The 17645-nt window shown below is 27.7% G+C and overlaps 2 protein-coding genes and 1 pseudogene across 4 annotated transcripts; 1 reads left to right on the forward strand and 2 right to left on the reverse strand.

Moving 5' to 3' along the window:
* Positions 1–66: 66 nt before the first annotated feature.
* LOC111026437 lies at positions 67–8955 on the forward strand (annotated as a pseudogene).
* On the reverse strand, positions 8843–17607 carry LOC111026414. 3 transcript variants are annotated; one of them, XM_022304489.1, is made up of 13 exons: positions 17425–17607; positions 16769–16822; positions 12871–15377; positions 12635–12813; positions 12511–12576; positions 12229–12448; positions 11998–12153; positions 11772–11924; positions 10941–11111; positions 10720–10879; positions 10192–10460; positions 9967–10103; positions 8843–9060 (listed from the first exon to the last, which is right to left on the reverse strand). In XM_022304489.1, exons 3-13 carry the CDS (start codon positions 15364–15366, stop codon positions 8901–8903), a joined length of 4167 nt encoding a protein of 1388 aa, XP_022160181.1. In that variant the 5' UTR covers positions 15367–15377; positions 16769–16822; positions 17425–17607; the 3' UTR covers positions 8843–8900. The 3 variants fall into 3 exon arrangements, with proteins under 3 accessions (XP_022160181.1, XP_022160180.1, XP_022160182.1); XM_022304488.1 differs by lacking the exon at positions 17425–17607 and adding an exon at positions 16960–16970; XM_022304490.1 differs by lacking the exons at positions 16769–16822; positions 17425–17607 and adding an exon at positions 15582–15691.
* LOC111026438 (serine--tRNA ligase, mitochondrial) lies at positions 15585–16715 on the reverse strand. Its single transcript, XM_022304534.1, has one exon. The coding sequence runs from the start codon at positions 16713–16715 to the stop codon at positions 15585–15587; it is 1131 nt and encodes a 376-aa protein (XP_022160226.1).
* Positions 17608–17645: the final 38 nt, after the last annotated feature.

A 17645-nucleotide genomic window follows, 5' to 3' on the forward strand; every position in this document is an offset into this window, starting at 1 on the left:
TAATGCTCGTAATAAAGTTGTAAGATGTAATAAAATATTTTCTATTGGTCGTGGCCCGACATTAAAATGGGCTTCGGCGCCAATAGAGTGTTTTTTTTCCAAAAAGAGAATGATTTATGGAGAAAAATAGGAAGGGACACAAAGATAAAATTGAAGATATCAGGTGTGTCAGAGGTGTTGTTGAGGAGAGAAGTAATTATAAGTGCATGTCAGAATCTTGTAACGTCCCCCTTAATAATAAGTAATAATCATGCCTAGGAGTAGGATGATACGTCAAGCATTGATTTTATAAATAAAGTTGAAGTATTTTATTCAGGAGGCTGGTTTTGTCATCTGAATGTTTTTGGTTTATTTATTTTGTATCGTTAGTCTTATATAACTTACAATTTCTATTATTATTCTGTTTGTACTTTGTATTGTATTGTTAAATATTTTAATGTAATGCAATTGTTGACCTATAATTATAAACGAAAGCTAGTTTAAAAAAAAAAAGTTGACTTGTAATAAAATAAAAATGTATTACATTATTATTATTTATTTTTATGAATATATCTTGTAAATAAAGATATACTTTTATGAGTAAATGAGTAATATAAGTATTATTGTTCGTCAGTGCCTCAGTGGAATCTTAGTCAAATAGTACAGGTGTGCATGATCAATCATAGATTTAGTATTCATCTAAGACCGGTGGGGCCGTGGGGCCGTGGGGCCGTGGGGCCGTGGGGCCGTGGGGCTACTGCGCCTTCAACAAATATTGTATCGCACTACCATATCAAACTACCACGAGCCGCCACTGGTAAATAATATATGAATGAACTGGCGTTCAATTTTAACTCTAGTCGAATAGGTTCAACAAATCGAACTTTATGTTGATGATGTTATACCTTATACCTACAACAGCTTTAGTTAAAATTAATTTAATTCATATTTTTCTTTCTCTTATTTAAATACGTACATCGTAAAGTTATAAATTATTGTGTATATAGGAAAGCCCTATTTACTGTTACCATTGCGTGTATAATACTAGCATGTAGATAAATAATATTAATTAAAAAAACTTATTTCTGATTTTCTTTTCGTATTTAAATACCTACATTACAAAGTTATAACTTATATTATTATAGTCCCTATTTACAATTACCATTGCGTGTAGATATATACTAGCTACTAAGTAGGTATATTGTATACATTTAACAATAAACAAACTACCTAAATGCATAACAATATTTAAAAATGATCCTACTATAGTAGATACGAGTATATGACTTATTATTTACTTATGAGTTATATTATAATTATTCTTAACACTCAATAGTTAATGTTATACGTTTATATTACAAACCTATACCTACATTATTAAATCTTAAATTACTATTATAATATTATTTACTAAGCGTAAGGAATAACAATATACCAAGTAGGTACCAACGACCGCAGTCAACTACTCTACTAGATATGAATAGTAAAATAATCTACCATAAGATTAAAAACTTAATTCAACAATAGTTGAATAGTTGTTGAAGAAGCTACTGTTATTGTAATTAGTTAAACATAAATGCCACACCCATAACCTATCATATTATTCTTATTGACCTACATGATACAAAATATCCCAAAGGGGGTGTGGAGCGTAGCCCCCCCCCCACTAAATGCCACATTGAAAGTGTGTAGACGGGTTCCATTCCCTCCAAAATATATCAGTGATCGCCAAGCATACGCCTATGACCTATACATAATATATTATGTTACAATTAAATATATTCTGTACATAGGTTACATATTATATGACATAGGTATGTATATATATAGATACCAATATACCATAAATTAAAATTATTTTTAAAAAGTTGAAAAATGAGTGTAAATATAAACATTATAAACTCAGCTCGACAATAACAGGTAATCAAAAATTCAATTGTGAGATTGGAATTTTATGGAAGTTAATATTGCCGACAGTATAAGGTACTTATTATATAGTCATATATAATAAACTCACAATGAAATATTTTATTGTATAAGTGTATATTTAGGGCTTTGAGGTCAGTGTGTTTTTACTTTTTAGTACAGAAACATGTATTACAGGAAAAATTATCATATCCTGTAGAATAGTTAGATTCGTTAGTTTTTTTTTTATTTAAAAGAAGAAAACATTTTGTAGGTTGGATTAAAGCTCGATTTTCAAAATTAAAGAAGCTCAAATATGCACTTGAATAATGCACAATATTCTTTATTTTTCAAACATATTTTTCTAGCACTATTTAAACGAAATAAAAAATTCGGAGTTCGATATGACCTGAAAAAAGTTCTTATCTTTCAGATAAAAAAAAAAATTAAATATATCAATGAGGCGTGAGATTTTTTCTTGTGTAGTCATAACTGTTAATTTAATAGACCGTATCATACTATCATCAGTATTATAAATAGGTAAATAAGGTGGCAACTGAAATATGGAATAAAATTTGAAATGATATTGAATTGCGAGAAATTGGAAAAACTAGCACCAACACCCTTAATCTTAAACTTAATAAATATTATTAAAATTGAATAGGAAAAATAAATTTACTGTATAATGTGTACTCATTTACTCAAAATATGTGAGTGAGCCTTAAACAAATCTGCAAGTCTCCAGAAGCTTTAACTCTAAAAGCCCATACACGTAAAGAGTAAACCCGACCGTTTTAATTCTCTGGTAACAATTAATGTTAGATGATGCATTTTAATGAGTAGTTATATATAGCACTATAGCAGTGATTGGAAAGTTCCTTTAAAAAAGAAAGTAGTTCACGTTCCCTTTCATCTTCTTAAAAAGGAACTATATCATTTCCTGTTCTGAAATAAAGATCATATTTCTTTTTCAATAATTTTGTAATTGTATTAATAATATTGGTAATTTGTAGTGACAAATTGTTTAATGTAGTATCAACAGTGGTCAAATGAGGGGGGATATACAGTGGGATGGCATCCCTCCACTTTTCATAGTTCATATTTTCCATCCCCCCACTTTTGTACGAATGTTTAAGCAATATAGGTATGAGAACTACATAAATCATGAAAGGCATCCCTTCACTTACTTTAAGCCACTTCGACCACTGAGTACCAAGGTAATTATTTTGTTTTAAAATGTTTAATTTGTTTACTTTCCATTATTAATTATTACCTATTTATTCTATATAAATTAAACTAAAAAAAATATTTTTAACAACTTTTGTATTTTTTCCTTGTTTTGGGCCCAATTATTTATGTTTGTCGTAATATATCTGTTACGGGCAATGTGTACATTTCCTGGTCAATGTGGCCCTGCCTAGGCAATGTAAACCACACATTTTTTTTAATCAACTAATATTATTTTTTATTATTATTACCTATTTATAGTATTGATCTATTTTTAAAACAATCATTAATTTTATTCATGTATCATAAATCATAATAGAATAAAATATGAATTTTTTGAAATACAGTGTATAAACTTATTTTTGTTATTTATCGTACTGCTTATTTAAAAACCAAGTTTAGAAAAGCAGACAGACTATGTATTTCCAAGTTCCATGCTTCTAAATCTTGTTAAAATAAATAGACAATAATAAAATTATAATTTATTATAAAAATAAAATGATGATACTTGTTAATTTTTTTTTGTTATTCCATCAAAATACTCGTAATATTATGGTACATGAATAAAATTAATAATGATTGTTTTAAAAATAAATCAATACTATAAATAGTAAATGATTATAATTTATAATAATAATAAAAAATAAAATTAGTTGTTTCAAAAAAAAAATGTGTGGTTTACATTGCCCGAGCAGGACTACATTGACCGTAACTTATCTGTATATAAATAAATATTAAGTATGATGTTCTTTGGTATAATCACATCCCTTAAGAACAGATGAACTAATTTTGTTCATTATACTTTTTAACAATTTAAATAAGGTTTTTACGGAAATAAACACTGGAAAAGTTGTATAGAAAATTTGGGAAAAATTGAAACTGCTTTATTGACTGACTGACTGATGACTGGGTGGCTGGCTGATCAACCTAGAGTCTAAACTATTAATAGTAGTTGGCAGCTGCGATGGATACTTGACGTTTTCATGGTACTTTCGATACCACCATGGTTGTAAGGGTGCATTAAGGAAGAATTTTCCAAAATTCACATTCTAAAGAGGTGCGATCACCAAGGATTTTGAAATTTAAGATAGAAATCGAAAATGTTACTACTTACTGTTGTTAATACTTAAATGGTTACCATTGGCTACATTTTAGTATTTTACAGGTTATAATAATAAAGTATAAATTAGATTTTTTTTGTAATTATATAAGTAGTTGCATTGCCACATTGGTTACTCGCCAAGATAAGGTATACTTACTGTAGAAACTAGAAACATGCATTAAATTCTCTGTTTGACCGTTCATGGCCTCAAATAAAGAAATTATATATCTTGAAACAAATATGAGAGTTGATTAATATATGTTTATACTTAAAAACTACTTGACTGATTTTTTAAATTATTTCAAATTATTCTTACTTCTTAGAGATATCAGAAAAGCTTGGAGTGTAGTTTGTACCACATCCGAAACCAAGTACCATATCCAATCCACCACCCACCTCGGCCGAGTAGTTGTGTATTTCGATGAAATTAGTTCACAAGCTAGTATATAGGTACCGATTACCGACTCTGATTTGTTTATTTATTTAAACAGCAATAGACTTGTAGATATATAAACAAATAGTGATATGAGATTTTTAAAAGGGTACCTAAGACATGCTATAATATATGTGAGGTAAATTTATGGAAATTTCATGCAAAACAATAATAAATAAAGTGTGGCTTGATGAGGCACGGTCGTACGCTCAATCAGCGGCAACGCTCTGAGCGTATACGTACCAACCGTCGTTCCTAGCACTAGGATGGGTGACCATTCGGGTTTTTAGCAACACATCGTTGCCACACACAAACAAACGTGTTCCAACCAACCTTACCTCCCTCCCGCCGCCAAGGCTACTGTAGTTAGCCAAAAAAAAAAAAATTAAATAATATTTTAAGTTTTAACTGTTATTCATAACATGGAAATTAGATTAGATTAGAAACTTGTAAGTTGTAAGAAAAAGGTATATGTACAGGTAGTTGATACATCGTAGCCCGTAGGTATATAATATATAATATATTATATATTATATTCAACTGTAATCTATTTAAAGTACATTCTTACCTATTTATACTATTTATTATCTCACAATGCCAGAAGTGTTTTTATATTAACATTTTGATTTGTGGCCTGTATATCTCAACTAATACTCATATGACTTTAGATATTGTTTAATCTTCATTATCCTATAAACCTATTAAATTAAATAACTAGGTATCACCCGATATTTATAACACTAAAGCACTAAATAATAATTATAAAAACATAGATAGAACTATGTAAATTATGACTTAAAAAATAAAAAGTGCCGACACTATATATATGTTAAATCGTAAGTTCCTACATAATGAGTAGCAAGTAAAAAAATTACATACTTTAATTTCTACACGTGAAATAGGTATGTAAGTTCCTATACGGCAGAAATAATATTATTATATATAATTATATTAAATTTTGATACATTTTATAATTCAATATAGGTACCTACTATAAAATACATCACAGTTATAAGTAGGTACATTAATTTATTTTGATACATTTTAGTATATAATATTTCATAATTGTAGAAAAAATGTTTTATATTTTATATGGTTTGTATACATATTATACTTGTTTTAAAAAAATATACAAGGCTTCATATAATATTAATTTATGAAGTATAATTATAATATATATATTATAATAGTATATTTTTCTGCCTCGTATAAACACTCGGAAGTATGAACTTACATAGTTACAACATACGCACCAGTGGCGCCCAGATAGGTTAGCAAGAGGTGCAACTGTATGTGCTCTCGTGGGAGGTGGGTGGGTGNGTATAGACGCCTATGGATATAGGTACCTAGATAAAGTATAGGTTAACGGTTAGTAACAGTTCAAAAGAACGTTTTTTTAAATAAAAAAGTGGGTGGGTGGGTGGGTAACTTTTGTTAGTTGCATGTGCTGTCAAAATACCTCTGTGCGCCACTGATACGCACCTTTTTTTAAACTATATAAGAATATACATAATATTTTTACATTAGTGTGGGATTAAACATATGAACCTACATATATGAGGCCATGAGGGCAAGATCGTATTCGACCAAAATCGTGCCATTCTCTTTTTGGCTTATTCGCTCTTCAGCCAAACCAAAAAGTTTATATGCATATTTACTTTATGTTACAATAATGCTATGTGCTATAATGGTGACGTGATGTTACAAACTTTGGTTTTTTTGTACAGACTAAACTTAAAAAAGTTCAAAATTATGTTTATTTACATTTATTGTTTTTATTTATTAGTACACTAAATACATTGGTATCTTCAATCTTGTATCTATATTCTATAGAATCAATCTATATTTATTATTCATTTCTCAGAAACAAGAATATTGGGCACCATGCCCTTATTGAGATTCTCGTGTAGAAGCCCAGGAAAATTAGTATACCTGGATATAGTATAGATCTTTTTTCTGTGATGTGTACTTTTTAGATAGGTATCACTATATGTCTACATGTTATCGATCGTCGATCGCTGATCATGTTGTTGTGCAATATTTTTCAGGCCTACACAATATACCTAGGTACCTAATCAGTTTTATCCATGAATCCATGATCATGATTCTTGAATAATGGTGGTAATTGTTGAAAATAGTGTTAAGCAACCGTTAATATAGCAAGCAATTTTAAAATATGCAATAGCCAATAGGTAATCTCTAAAATATGCAAAATTTTACTTAGTATTTAAATTCTCTATACCTTGAAACGTATTTCTAAGCCACTTAGCTATGTTTTACTAGATCTATGATGAGATTTGCATATTGCAAAAGCTATAGTCCCGATCCCTGATAATAGGTAACTAATAATAGTAATAACTAATAAGCAAATAATTGTAACTGCCAATAGGAGCGTAGCATATATGTAAGCATTTCTTAAAAACAATAAGACAAAATGAAGTTTTTTTAATAAAATCAAGTCAAATAATCAATTTAAGAGGCTTGTACCGCTGCACGTGGCCTGTTATTTTTCTCAAACTCATGCCTTACAAGAAAAACTCTCACAGTAGTCATACGATTTCGAAAATTTTATTTTTTAATTTTTTAAATAAAATACTTCTTACAGGGCGCATTTGGACTTGGATTTTCAAAACTCTACTTCAAACAATTTTTTAGGACGCGTGACATGTTTGATGGTTATTTACATAATTCTATATGCTATTAAATGCTATAATTAATGTAGTAAATTAGTAACGCCTATGATTAAGACAAAGATATGTCAGCAACTCTGTGATAAGCATATCCACCATATTGGCGGATATATTTTTTTCTCCAGAATGCATTATCATATTACACTGGTAATAAATAAATTATAGTAATGCACAGAGGTATAGAATAATAATTATTCTATATAGGTATCTATGTAGTAATGACGGAGAAAAGCAATATGGCTGCCTGCACATGGGTGTAAAATGGGGATGCTCAAACAAGATTTAAATTGAATCTGTGCTGAATATGTTGTTGACATACCTTTTTTTTTGTCACCGCCACCCACCGCCGATGACCATAATAGCACTTTCAGCGATTTATTTGCGTATTACTTTACTAATTATCTTTATGACTTTATGCCGTGCAATTCGAATTAAAACTGCTTACGCGAGCCTATTGAATTGATATAAGCAAAGCACCATATGAAGGGGGATATGAAGGGGGGCGCCGGGTGGGTATTATTACACTGTTCGTAAGCATTTTTCATGACGCACACAGGACACTGTTGTCTGTTTAGTGTTTAGTCAAATACTTGGTCAAAGAATGTTTGCAGTGACATAAGCAACTAATTACTACCATAATTTAAAACATCGTCATGAAATAAATCGTTCTCATATTGAATCATTAATAACTTTAAAGAAGTTTGGGAATATTAGAACAGAAACATGTCTTAGTGAAGCATTAGTTTTAAAAACTAATGAAAGATTTGCATAACTCAACTGGCATTTTTTTCTTTATTAAATTTTTCAACATTTGAACAGTGCATCAATCAATTTCCTACAAATGCAATGAATTTGTTGAAAGATAAACATGGTAAAAATTTTGATATTACAATTCTACAAAGTGAACTTTCTAGTTTATACTCATCAAATGAATTTCATAAAGGAAACATTCATAAACTTTGAATGTATCTAAAATCTTCTGACTTATTAGAAAACTTATCTCAGGTTACAAAATTAGCATAATATGCATAATTGTAACCATTTAAGTAACAAGTGCAGCTGTTGAAAGCTCATTTTCCTGTTTAAAAAGAGTAAAAACACATCTCGGAAGCTTCCAGTCTCAAAATGGACTTTCAGATTTGTCTTTTTTTATCAATTGAGAAACGATTGTTGACTAAAATTCAAAACAAAAATTCATTTTATTATGATGTAACTGATGATTACACTAAAAAAAACATAAAGAATCGATTTAATATACAAATAAAATATTTTTATTATTAATGTTTTTATTAAAAATAAAATTTTAAAACTCATAGGTAACTGAATTAACTTGTGTGTATCGGTATGGAAGGTAGGAGGTTAGTTAGTATGTACCTCTGCTTACACTCACTCTCAACCCTCGCTAGGCTACTATAATCTATCACATTTTTTATGTTAATCATTGTTTCAAAATCTGAAAATTAAAAACATTATTGTTGCAATAAATACATCAAACACCTTCTAATCTAAAAGTGTATTTATTAATTCTTTATTTAATAATCAAATCTTTGATGAAATAAATATATCAATTAGAAAATTTTAGACAATGTTGTTTAGTGTATTCCCAAATAAATAATGAACCAGCCACATGCACATTTAATGATCTGACGATACCCAATTGTTCTATTTCTACGCATGTGTCCATGGTGCTTAACAAATCATGTGGAATACCAGAGGTTTCATTTCTGAAATAAAAAATATATATAGTAGTTTCCCAAAATTATAAATTTATGAAAAAAAAAATTACTTCAAAGACAAAATGTTTTGTAAGTAAATAAAACCATATAAGATATAACTATTTATCAATAGTAAATTACAAATATAAATTATAAATTAGTTTGATCAGAAAAAAAAACCAAAATTTACTTTCAATTTTAATTTAAACATTTGCTGGGCCAAACATTTAATTGTGACACATTCAAGGCGTGTTATATTTTGCTAGGAGAGCAACCAATTGGAAAATTATTATTTCAAAGAAAAAAAATTATATAAATTAAAATTTGGTAATGCCTAATAAGTAGGAATAATTACCATTGAAATCACTAAACTCTATACCAGGGCCGGGATGGCAAACCTTTTGAACACTGCGTGCCCAAAATTAGTAATAACCTTTCTTTTTTTTTTTTTAGAGCGTGCCATGAAAAAAATATTAAAAATATTATAATTTGATTGTATAATTAATGTATATAAAATGGTTTATATGTTTTTTTTTTGGTTCATTCAGCTGGTTTATAGCTAGGCTGCAGCTGTAGATGAAGTCTAGTTACGCCTATGGTTAGGTGTTTAGTGATTCCAATAGACATGGAATAATTTTTAATTTAATTAATTTGATTTTAACTACTTGTATTTAAGTCATGTTTTGTTTTATTCAAATACGACTTTAATATAATTTATCAAAACAGTATTTTTAATTCCTAGTATACTTAAGTTTGAATTTGTAAGAAAAATTTTTTTTTTCATTATTGTGTTACTATAATTTCCAACACCTATACTGTTAAAGTAAACTAAATACAACTATATATTACTACCAGTAAGTTGATTAAACAATACTTTAAGATGCACATTATTTTGAAGTAAGTAGGTATATTTACCCTAGAAGTAGAACACATTTAAATGGCAAATTGATATCATGCAACTTAACACTATCTACTGTTTGTTCCGCAGCCACAATTTGATATCCTTCAATTTTCTTTTTTTGTAAATAAGATTTTAAGTTTTTAACTCTAACCTAAAGTAGTGTAAGTATAAATTTTTAAAAATTAGTATAGTAATTATAATACTATTTATAATGTGGGAAGTTATTTTTATAAAAATACCTCAATAATGGATTGATGTTTTTCTGCAGTCATACTCAATGCAGTAAATTCTTTTTTTTCTACACATGATAAATTATCAACAACTAAAGTGGAGGCTCCAAATACTTGGCATGTCCTAGCTAAGCCACCTAAATTAGTAACTTTATCTATCAAAGATGCAACAACTATTAGCATTGATTTAGTTGTGTGCTCATCTAGAGGTTGAGATGGAATATACTTCCTTTGAGCATTCTGAGCATTATCTTGGACAATAATTTCATTTGATGATACTAAAAAATAACAAATATATATTTTGAAACAGAAGAAACAAAAACATTTAATAGGTAATTAAAACGTAAGAAGCTAACAGTCCTTTTGAAAATTGCCGAACCTACAATATGATTCTTATCAAATCAAAGAAAATAGATTTAAATACAGATATAACTTAAACTCAACATCAATAAACAGTTGATTAGTTTAATTATAACATATTTCATTGCGAGTAAGGAAAGGATATGTAAAATATATAAATATGTAACTTATACATACCTGGGGCAGTATTTTTTTCAATAAAAGATGAGACTGCACAGAGTGTCAAATTATATTTATCATTATTATTTGTGGTCTCTGAAAAATCATTTAACCATTCCATTGGGAAACATTCTTCATAAACAATATTTAATAATCTAGGTACCTCTACACATACATTCTATACACAAAAAACGCATTCAATTTTAATTATTTAATGAAGAAAAGCAAAGTTTAGTTACTTTTATAGACAAAGAATTTATCATATCTAATTCTTGATAGAAAAAATCATGAAATGGATTTTCATACTTTTTAGTTTGTTCATTTTGATTTATTATACTTCCCATAGTTTCATACAATAATGGCCATTCATTTTCCTCAAAGTTATTAGAACATAATCTAACAATTGTTGCCTAGAACACAAAATAATAGTCAGACTAACATAAATACTAAATAATAAGTTGTTTAATTGTATAACGAGCCATTATTTAATCATTGGATCCTCATTATTTCAAAAAGTATAAATTTGTTTGAAAAAAATGTTTTCTTAGTTTCTAGTTGTTGATTATTATAATTAAATGTATATATATATATTTTAATACTTTCTGTTCTTCACATTTTTTAAGATTTTAACTTCTTTGGATGACAACATACGGTTTTAATTTCATAATCCAAAACAGAATATTTTTCTAAGTATTTTGATACATAAAAATCAAATATAGCTTGAGTATTTATGAGTTATAATCATTTAAAGTTTAGATGAGAGGAGTAGTGGACCAATATTTAGCAGGGTGACTAAATACTTAGCAATATATTCTGCGTTGGAATATGAAATTAAAACTGTAAGTTGTTTTTATTTAAAATATTAAAAAATTAAAAAATGTTAAGGATAAAAATTTGAAAAAAAAATTAATATTTTAAAAATATTGTTGTTTTGTAACAATTTCAAAACATGTAAAAAAATTATTTCCAAAAACATTAATACTTCTTGAGTGAAGAGTGTTCTACACTCCTATAGGCTATAGTCCTATATTAAATGAATCACCTGGCATATTAAAATAAAAAATATTTACCTGAGCGAAAAATCGTATTTTATAGCCATTTGAAAAGCATAAAGGTAAGAGATTTTTTTTAGCTTCAATTTCGAATTGTTTGTTATTCTTTATTTTGTGCAAGTGATATACTATGGATATAAAACTGCACAAATAATTATGATTATCTTGCGCCTATAAATAAAGTTCAAATTTTTATCATAGGTTTTTATATCTATTTTTTCTTAGAAAATATATATATAATTACATTTTTGAAGTCTTTCCAAAAGTCATAAACATTTTGACATTTATTATATGTTAAAACCAATAACCATATTAATTGATATGCAACACTATGTATGTGAGAAACTTCTTTTAAACTTGTTATTGACCATTTATATATATTTTCGTCATATATGAATAACTAAAAAAAATACAATTAGATAATAATATTCATGATTTATTTATAATTATACATTTTTTAATAATTAATTAGTACCTCATGTTGTTTGTCACAAGCAAGAATAAGTAAAACTTGTACTACACGTTGTTTTAGGCGGTATGCCTTAGAGTTATGAAAAAATTTTCTATCTCTCAATGAAGACTCTGTTTCAATAATTATACCTAAAACATTTTTCCATAACATGATGGAATTTAATTTGTACAAGTATTTAATTGTATTAAACCGTAAATATTTATCATCAGGTAGACACTCAATTCTGAAAATAAAAATGAACTATTTATGATGCATAATTGATCAATAATTAGTATACGAGCTTACAAAATATCTTTGATTAATGGAAAATCTTTCAAGGTTCGTACATATTCAATTGTGTCCCATTCAATTCTAAAAATAATAAAGAATTAAAAAAAGTTTCAATAGTATTATTCATTTAAAAACATACTTAATAGCACCATATCGATCAATACTGAATAATATACATTTAGCAAAAAATTCAGACATTAAATGAATTGATTCTAAAATTTTAATGGGTTGATTTTCTTCCAAAAATTGAAGAAGAAGTAATGAGAAACAAACACTAAATTTATAACGGTATTTTTCAGTCAAAAGATTTTGGATAATCTGCAAAATAAAATATCTTAACCATCTCCCATATTATATTTAACTTAAAAAGTTTACCTGATTCTTGAGAAATGTTGTATATTTTTCTTCTAATAACAAGTTAGAATTAAATGCCATTTTAATAAAACTTTTGATAGCATTAGGAAAACAAGATACCCGGCAATCAACTAAAAACTCCCAACAGTTTTCAATGAATTGTATTATTAACTGTGAATGTTCTTGTACTGGAAATTTACACAAAAATGATTTTGCAGTTGAAAAATATATAGTCCAGTTTAAATCATGACGTTCCAAAGTTTTATCCATTAACCATTCAAAGATATCCAACATTTGTTCTTTAGGTACTGTAGAATGCTGGAAAAATGTGTTAATTATATCCAATTGGGGAATTTGATGCATTCCGGGTTTTCTTGATTGATAAAAATCTTTATTTTTAATAGAAAAAAATCCAGAATCAATGAAATATTTAGTGAAGGATAGCCAATGGTTTTTTAATGTATCTTCAAATAAATGTTTTGTCGCATATTTACCAATCCAGCTATAAATTGTTAAAATAGAATAATTGCCAGAGTGTTTCATAAGAATAGAATAACATTTATGAAGCCAAATATTCATAGAGTTTGTATCATTTACTATTCGGTTTGAGGATAAAACTTTGTCCAGAAAGCGACAAATAATTTGATCATCACAAGAATTTTCTTCTAATACTTGAAAACATTTGTCAACCCAACGTGTTGTAAGTGGCCAGATATGTTTATTCAATATTTGACTTACACAAGTTTCATAACTGCCAAAGTGATCTTCAACTTCCAATAAACGTTCTAAAAATGCCAATAGATCTGACATAAGTACTGTCTCAAAACAAATTTCATCCAACTTCTTTATGCTCATTGAAGAACTACTAAAAATATTTGATAAAACAAATAATCCAATTGATGTTGAATAAATTGTATGTTTTTCATTTATGCGTTGTAATAATTGCTTGTCTAAATAATTCAAATCATTTATTTTTTGGATTGAATTAATTATATAATTCCAAGATTGTGTTTCATTTTTGTATACAACTATGCAATCAAATAAATCACAACTAAATTCAGTATTAATGTCACAACTAAATTTACAAGTAAATGTAAATAAAAATGTCAATACAACAGTTTTCAAATATGAATTTGGCATTTTTGCAACAACACACTTTATTTTGAGCACATGGTTAATGATATTAAAGCCTAAAGGATGATCTGGTGAAATATCAGCTAATGATTTTGTCAAAAATGTTAAAGGTACAATTGACCACTTAATAGTTGGCAGATATAATAAAAATTTGCCAAACACATCACGACCATCATTAGACATCATAAGTTTATTAAACCATAATGACAATATAATTTCCAATTGTGGTTGGCTAACAAAAATGTCACTGGACATTTTGTACAAAAAAACGTTGTTTAATGAACCTACAAATGACAATAAAAGTTGTTCATTTGTTTTTAATGATTTTATCGACATATTTGTGATGATGTCTATACTTGCCAAGACTACATATTTGGAACTGTGCTTAGACATTTTACAATACATAGCTGTAATCCATTTCAAGGGTAACTTGTAGTAATCACAATCATCATCAGTTTTACTTAATGCAAGATTTTTAGCAGTACTCAGAATTGGTAAAGTTAAATGTTGTTGAGTATTTTCCAGAGTTTCCATTACAACCATATAATCGTTCCATACTTTTACATACTGTTCTTTATTAAATTTTTGGAAGTAATTAACATTTTCGTTTAATAATTGGGAACATGATAATTTAAGTATGACATTATTTTGAGTTCTAATAACATTATTTTCACAGGTCAATAAATAACATGTTAGACTCCAAAAATTGTCATCATTCAAAATAACAGCAACACATGAAGAATCAAAGAATAGAGTTTGCAAGTTGAACAGTAAATTCATAACACGATTAGGATGAGTTTCAATCATAGATTTCATATGGTTCCATAAAATTGGTATATAATTAGTTGACACAATATTGTTTAATACGATTATTACAGCATCTAACTTATTTTTACTTAAGTATGGTTCATTAAGTAAATTTATTAATGTATTTCTTAAGTGATTAAGTTGTGTGTTATCATCCATATTACCGTTACACGTCATAAATATGTTTTGCATATAATATCCAATATTTTTTATTCTTTCATTGGAACAATTTTTGAAATCAATTTTATTTGTTAATTCTATACTGCATTGGAATAACTGAATAATATCATCACTACTTTGTTTTTTAATAATATTAATGAAATAAACTAATAAGGAGTTTAAATCATCAAATGAAATATCAGAATCTTTCCATGCTAAGCTTTCTAATTGAGGATCAAAAACTTTACAACATAAGCTTTTTGCACTAGTCACAATCAAATTATAAATCTCTATTTCTTCATATACATTATAGGTATCTAAAAGTATAGGCAGAGCTTCTATAATGGCTCTTTTTTTTTTGGAATGTTTACTATTTAATATGTCCAACATCGATCGTAGCATAGTGAATTCTTCCATATTATGTATAACTGTAAAATTAAATATTGATTAAATTAGTAAAAAATAAAAAATAAATGTAAATATATTAATCATTTATATTTTTAAATAACAAATAGTACTTTACATCACATAGTATATTATATATATGACTAACATAATATTTAAAATAGTGTATATAATAGTAACTATAAGGTTATAACTTAGAACATTAATGTATATATGCATAAACATACATTTTACATTTTATATCGATGTGCTTGTACAGAAGTAAACTTTGGGAAAGTAGATCCACTTTTAAACAAATTTTTCTCTATAACATAATCATTAAGTTCCTCGGGTAATATTAATGATCCATCAACTGTTTGATGAGTTTCGGCAAGAGCAATAATTAACCTGGGAACTGCACATGCCGTTCCATTAACAGTATGTAAAAGAATTCCATCTGAATGAATACCCAGTCGTTCAGATTGATAATTTGTACAGTCACTACAACTTGAAATCTCTCCATATTTATTACATCCTGGCATCCATGCCTCAATATCATATTTCCGATATGCTTGTGTTCCAAGCTCGTGTTTTGCCATATCTAATATGCGATAATGTAAATTAAATGGTTGTAACAAGTCTTCTTGAATATTTCGAAAATAAAGAGCCATGTTTTCTGATTCTTCAGGTAGACATGCTCCAAACATTTCAACCTTAGTAAACTGATGAACCCTAAAAATTCCTTTTTCCTCAGCAATGCTGGATACTTCAGCTCTGTAGCAACGACTGACTGAACACAATTTTAAGGGAAGTTTATCTTTAGATACATTTTTATTCATTAAAGATCCAGCTAAGGCCATCTCAGAAGTTCCAGATAAGCACCATTTATTGCCGTAATAATTATTATCAAATGTGTAAACTTGATTTCTTTCTCCAGCTGTATCCATTCCACATCTTTCAATTACTTCATCTGGCAATATATCTGGAACTGAAACTAATTTGAAACCTTTTTTTATTAATTTTGCTAACGTGTACTGGACAAGCGCATGCTCGATTTTAGCTAATGGACCAATGAAATAATAGCTGCGATCACCACAATAATTAGATAGATTTTCAGTTTTAAGACAATATTTGACTTTATTCAACATACTTAAAGGTAATGGTTTGAATTTAAATACAGGTTTTTGACCGATAGATTTAACTATTTCAAAATCACCTTGGATGTGTTCTACACAAGGGTGAGTTTTTTTAGGAACGTTGTTAAGCTGGTTTTCCAAACTTGGCATTGTTTTCTTAAAGGTTTTTAACGTGGTCGATAGGTTGTTTTGCCAAGAATGAAATTTCATGAATTGCTTATTAAAATCCACTTTCTTTGAATACATTTTTCGTGACAAACGTGACATAATGTTTAGGGAATTTTTATAAAATTACTCACCTATATTCAATAAATAGATCCACAAAAACGTTGATGAATATATCTTAAATTGTCCTATAAAATAAATACAAAATATGTTAACTGTTAATCATAAATAACACCTAAATCTGGATTAGTGACTATTGTCTTCAAGGTGTATACAACTAAGAAGTACGACAAGTTTATTTTAAATATTAGAAGATTACACTTACTAATTGAGTAAATAAAAATTATTGTTCTTCAAAAATACAAGTTTAATAAATAATAACTGTCTTAAAACGTGCTGAGATATTAATACAAATAACTATAGTTTTATAATCATAACTATTATTGTTGAATGATAAAATTACATTTTTTATTTTTTGTATGCATTACCTATTGCATTATATTTGGTTATTAGTATTTACTTATTTTAATATTTTCTTTACAGTTTACGTCTTTACTCGTCTCAGGATTCTTATCAGATATGGACCCACTTGTTTCTAAGAAAATTACAGTGCAACCGGAAGTAAAAAAATATACAAAATAATGTATGTTTATATTTGATAATACTATGAATTTACGTTATCTTACATGGCGAGTTAAACGCCGAAAAAATAGGCCTTAGCTACGATTAAAGGTAGTTTCTACCCCCAGTCAAAATAAATTTATCCTAATTCTTAGTCCGTTTTAAATACCTGTCCATAGGGCAAAATCATGTAGACCATAATTGTATAATATACTTAATATTATGCACGGACTGAGATCTTAGTCCGTGATATTATCCTTATATTGTCTTATTCTGTGCTTATATTATTATAGCTATATAACAAACACTGTTCAACACCGCACTAGTTGCACTACACTGTTTAACATTTACTGTACGTCTATACTGTATAATAAAGTTTTTGATATTCTT

This window comes from Myzus persicae, unplaced genomic scaffold, assembly GCF_001856785.1.
Source record: "Myzus persicae strain clone G006 unplaced genomic scaffold, MPER_G0061.0, whole genome shotgun sequence".
Taxonomy (NCBI): Eukaryota; Metazoa; Arthropoda; class Insecta; order Hemiptera; family Aphididae; genus Myzus; species Myzus persicae.

Excerpts from the sequence above, each read along its gene's own strand:
- LOC111026414 (XM_022304489.1), bottom strand. The coding sequence starts at position 15,366 with ATGGAAGAATTCACTATGCTACGATCGATGTTGGACATATTAAATAGT. Across the intron at positions 12,449-12,510 it reads CCATTAATCAAAGATATTTT|AATTGAGTGTCTACCTGATG; the intron begins GTAAGCTCGTAT and ends TTTTATTTTCAG. Across the intron at positions 10,880-10,940 it reads TAAATTCTTTGTCTATAAAA|AATGTATGTGTAGAGGTACC; the intron begins GTAACTAAACTT and ends TTTTGTGTATAG.
- LOC111026438 (XM_022304534.1), bottom strand. The coding sequence starts at position 16,715 with ATGTATTCAAAGAAAGTGGATTTTAATAAGCAATTCATGAAATTTCAT.